Below are 4,506 nucleotides of genomic sequence, written 5' to 3'. Positions count from 1 at the left end.
CTTCGAATAGGAATTTCATTTTCTAAAATATCATAGTTTTCATAATTTGGTGAGTCATCAAGATCCTTTAGATGACCTATATTGTGTTGAAATGATATCTATCTAATTATATTTATCGCAAGATTGTCTCTCTTACTATTTCTTTTTATAAATGCATCAATAGAGGCTTAAATGTTATTCAAAATTGAATGTATTTTTCGTTTGATTTTTAACTGTCAAATTGATGACTTTAATCGATTAAAACGACGAGACCAAATGCTGGAAAAAGGAAAATGAGTTAAATTACAAGAAGGTTGTGAATCCAATGAGTGAGTTTGCCCAAAAAAAAAAAAAAAAAAAATTATGTTTCATTTCCATTTTTAAGGAAAAGGATTTGACAATAATGAATAGCTAAATCTTACTTCTTTAACCACCATCTGAGTTACTACAAACCCTAAAAGCAAAATTCAGTTTAAATCTCCATTTTTGTCCATTTTCTATTTTCCCTTTTAGGAAATATTTTTCTTGACAGTTAATCATTCACAAATCACAATCATGACCTATATATGAATAACACGTACACAAAATCTAGGGCTCAGAAGCAAATTAGAAACGCATTCTATCCGAATACAGATTATCCCGAAGTAAAATGGGACGTTGAGAGGATGGTTAAAATCATATGCTTCGAAAGAAATAAATGATGCTTAGTTTTTCTAACTAGTCAGGATATGACAAAATGAGTAGATATACTAATATACCCAACTTATAGATCCTCCGGCAATACAATAATTATGTATGTTTTATCTTTGATGTGTAGCTTTATGTGCAAACTAGTAACAAATAAATGACGATGAAACTTGAATTCACGAACTCCACACATTAAAGCTCAACCAATCAACGCCTAGACTGCAAAGAAAATTGACAAAGAATGGTCCTGTTTCTACTTGTACGTCCACGTCTCAAGAATGGGCAACATCACAACCCGACCAACAAAAGATTTTTCCAAACAAACACTGTAAATCTCTGTACCAATTACCAACTTCTGTATTCAAGGCGTGCCTGAAGACGTCATCATATACAACCCACCCAAGTCCTTTAGATTCTCCCTCTCGAAACTCAAAGTTTCTTCTCCAAATTAGCTGAAGAAAGCTTTTGGCCTTACAGAAGAATAGAAAGGAATGGTTTTCTCTTTACCTGCAAGAAGACAATAACTTGTGATCTGCTCATCTGCATAAAAAGACAGTTTTATTCCCTTTTGCTTCATAATCTTAAATCATCAACTTGTCATCTCCTTTTCAGTTGTTTTTGCATTCAAAATTCACTTTCTTCATTACTATTTCAAACCATTCAGTCTTTTTCTGCCTTTATTCTCTTCCTTTTACAGACTTGATGCCATTCCATACACAAATCTCAAAAGAGCTTCAGTAGAATATTCAAAGTCAACAAACTTATTAGAGGGTGTTTGGTAGGAATTTTTATGTGAAAATGCATTTTTGAATAGTAAATTGATGAGAAATGTGTGGTTGAAAAATAAGAAAAAGTTTTTGATTTACGTGTAATATTATTTTAATAAAGAATATGTGGTTGAAAAGAAGAGAGAGAAAAATGCATTTTGATAAAAATGGGTGTCAAACAGGGCCTTAATGACATTTACGAACATTTAGCATTTTCATCCTGAAATTTGAAAACAGCAACTTTAGTTTCCCTTGATACCATCCTTAACAATTTGTAACACGAGATTCATTTCATAAGACTAACACTCGTATCTGTAAAATAAAAGAGATGGTGACACTTAACCTTTAGAGACGCTGGCCGAAACCCTCTTGATTCATTTCTTTCTTGTTTTTGGGACCAAGAAATTCTATAAAAACGAATATATTTTGTAATGCGGCCTAATCTCTGGCATACTGGCATTCCCGTTAAATTTGCACTTCAATGTTAACTCATTGTGTGCATTATTTGGATACCCCAATTTGTCATATATATATATATAATGTCCCCGTTCTGAAATTTCAGTCCTCCATAATTTTCCTGGTATTCCCAAATTATTGCTGGTAGATTCAGTTTTACTGTTTTCATTCTGAATTTCAGAATAATTTCAATAACAGCTAGAATATAAAACCTGTTGAAGCTGGACAGAGTTCTTTTAGCAAAAAAACAAAGTGATATGCATAACACATGCAAATCAACAGGTAAACAGAAGCATGGAAGAAAACATCTTTATGCTGGGATTTATTGGAAAAATTAAGGGTCGGAAAAGACAGCAATAGGATTTACTGGCTCAGGAGAGAGACAGAATAGTCAATTGACAACACTTGAATTGGATAATCTAGCTATAGCCATAATGCCCCGTCATAAACTCCGTGCGTGGATGTATCAATGAATAAACTTGGTAAGGGTCCTACCTGGCATTCTTCAGCATTGTTTAAAGGACTGAATTATAGTATTAGATTTTCAAATTTAACGTCAAAGATCCCAAGTGCAACAGTTTGGACCACAGAACAATAGAGATGATCTAAGTATTATCATGAGCTATAAAGAACGATCAAGGAAACAAATTATTGTTTATTGTCATGTGAAACTTGGATATCTTATGATATTTGATTAATGGCTCACACGATAAATGTTTCTGCCAATAGTAGTTTATGAGATTGGTTCATACAAAATTAAATAAAGTAGCCATGAGGAATGGACTCTCACTCTAGCCTCGAGTCAAAGTTCACCTTGAGATTCTCTCACATAACTACAAAATTTGAAAGGTACTGCAAGTGAAAGAAAATTAGGAAACAAAGGAGCATTACCAAACTCTATCTGTTTGGCTGCAAACCGCTGCTACCATAATACTGCTTTGTAGTCTCTCTTGAAAATTCAGCAAAGGTCATTCCATCCTTCAGCCGTGAATGTAGTGGTGGAACTAACTGATGAATTTTTTGAGTCAATCCATTTGAATCCTTCCTGGCACCATGTGTTCCCTCAAGATATGACTCAGAATCCTGACTGCTTGAAGTTAACCGTTCCATGGGATAATCTGAAAGATGAAAAGTCTTGCTCCATGCCGGCTGTAAAAAGACAACAAAAGTTTCCCTGCTCAAATTCTCCGTCTTTTTCGGCCTGCAAACACAATGAAGCGCAGCCCGTAGCTTCCCCTTTGAAAGCACATCTGCAGATTCCCCCACCTGAACAATAAAGCTCTCCATAGATGCCTTCATCATAAGCACACGATTTTTTTCAGGATCCAATATTTGTAAATATGTATGATCAGTTGGATACTCGCATTCTAGCTCAAAATTTGCATTAGACAACATAAACATCGGGGCTGCCAGAATTGTAAATATTCCATAGTCATAATGCCACTGCTGCCACAAATCTAACTTCTTCTCATCAAATACCGTAACTTCATTACCCAAATTAACTTGGCTAATTCTCCGTCCTTTCCTTTTGGCCGCTTCTTTTATAACAAAATTATCTATACGTGAATGATAATGTATCAAACGCCCTTTAGCAGTCCCAGACAGCAATAAGCTCTGTTCCAGCTCATGGCCACCAATTACTCTATCACAAATGCGAGCAACACGGAGACCTAACTCCATCATACAAAACCCTAGCTCCTTAAACACGCTTCCTAGATTCTTAAATTCCTCATCCTCGAACTCCCCTTCCATTTTCTCATTATTAACTCCATCACAAGTTCTTTGCTCATACTTCATTTGCATTGCAAATGACGACACGATTCTATCCAGATCCTTCAACGCCACATCACTCCCCAAATTGTGTTCCTATTTACTTATAAAAACGAAATATAAAACATATAATTGAAATAAAAAAATATATATATATATATATATATATATATATATATTACTAAATCAATAAATTCTATGTTAACTAATAAAAAGGAAGTTTTTTTAAATTTTACCTTGAGGATGAGTTTTCGGTCATCGTTACTGAGAAGAGATAGTTTTCGAGCTAAAGGAAGGAGAGCTTTCCGGAGAACGGAAGCTTTGGGAACGCCGACAATCGATAGCAGGCCGGGTCCGGTCGGGCCTAAATTCTGCATAACAGTTTCAGAAACTGTTTCCAGCCGCCGGATTTCCTCGGGCGATGGTGGTAATTTGTTGGAAGACAATAGTATAAGATCGGAATATCGGAGTTCGTAGAGTTGAAGAATTTCCGGTTTTTCTTCCATTTCATTTCACAGTAAAATGTTCAGGCGGGCTTGGACATTAGAAGGCAAGTCATTTTTATTTTCTGGTGAAAAATACGGTGTCGTATAACCCAACAAACCCCCATCCAAAAATAGGAAAAACAATAAAGATCCGTTTGACTGCAAGAATGAAATTTGTTTGAAAAAAAATAAATTTTAGGGAATTGAATTGTCTATAACTTGTTTTACTTAAAATTGTCAATTGAATGTGTTTGATTGGTATAATTTTTCACCTGAAAAATGTTGAAATTTTGAGTGTTTTGATATATGTTTGGCTTTATTTTTTATGAAAATTGTCAATTAAACGGATAGAATTTATTATA

General features: G+C 34.5%; 1 protein-coding gene across 2 annotated transcripts; it reads right to left on the bottom strand.

Moving 5' to 3' along the window:
• Positions 1 to 706: 706 nt before the first annotated feature.
• LOC111412373 lies at positions 707 to 4,210 on the bottom strand. 2 transcript variants are annotated; one of them, XM_023043278.1, is made up of 3 exons: positions 3,896 to 4,191; positions 2,781 to 3,755; positions 707 to 1,173 (listed from the first exon to the last, which is right to left on the bottom strand). In XM_023043278.1, exons 1-2 carry the CDS (start codon positions 4,163 to 4,165, stop codon positions 2,787 to 2,789), a joined length of 1,239 nt encoding a protein of 412 aa, XP_022899046.1. In that variant the 5' UTR covers positions 4,166 to 4,191; the 3' UTR covers positions 707 to 1,173; positions 2,781 to 2,786. The 2 variants fall into 2 exon arrangements, with proteins under 2 accessions (XP_022899046.1, XP_022899045.1); XM_023043277.1 differs by lacking the exon at positions 707 to 1,173 and having other exon boundaries at positions 2,525 to 3,755; positions 3,896 to 4,210.
• Positions 4,211 to 4,506: the final 296 nt, after the last annotated feature.

This window comes from Olea europaea, chromosome 16 (assembly GCF_002742605.1).
Source record: "Olea europaea var. sylvestris chromosome 16, O_europaea_v1, whole genome shotgun sequence".
NCBI lineage: Eukaryota > Viridiplantae > Streptophyta > Magnoliopsida > Lamiales > Oleaceae > Olea > Olea europaea.
This window is presented reverse-complemented; position numbering and strand designations above follow the sequence as displayed.

What these genes read in the sequence shown, in the direction of transcription:
- LOC111412373 (XM_023043277.1), bottom strand. Translation starts at nt 4,165, where the DNA reads ATGGAAGAAAAACCGGAAATTCTTCAACTCTACGAACTCCGATATTCC. An exon ending in ACCGAAAACTCATCCTCAAG is followed by an intron (nt 3,756 to 3,895) that starts GTAAAATTTAAA and finishes ATAAGTAAATAG; the next exon opens with GAACACAATTTGGGGAGTGA.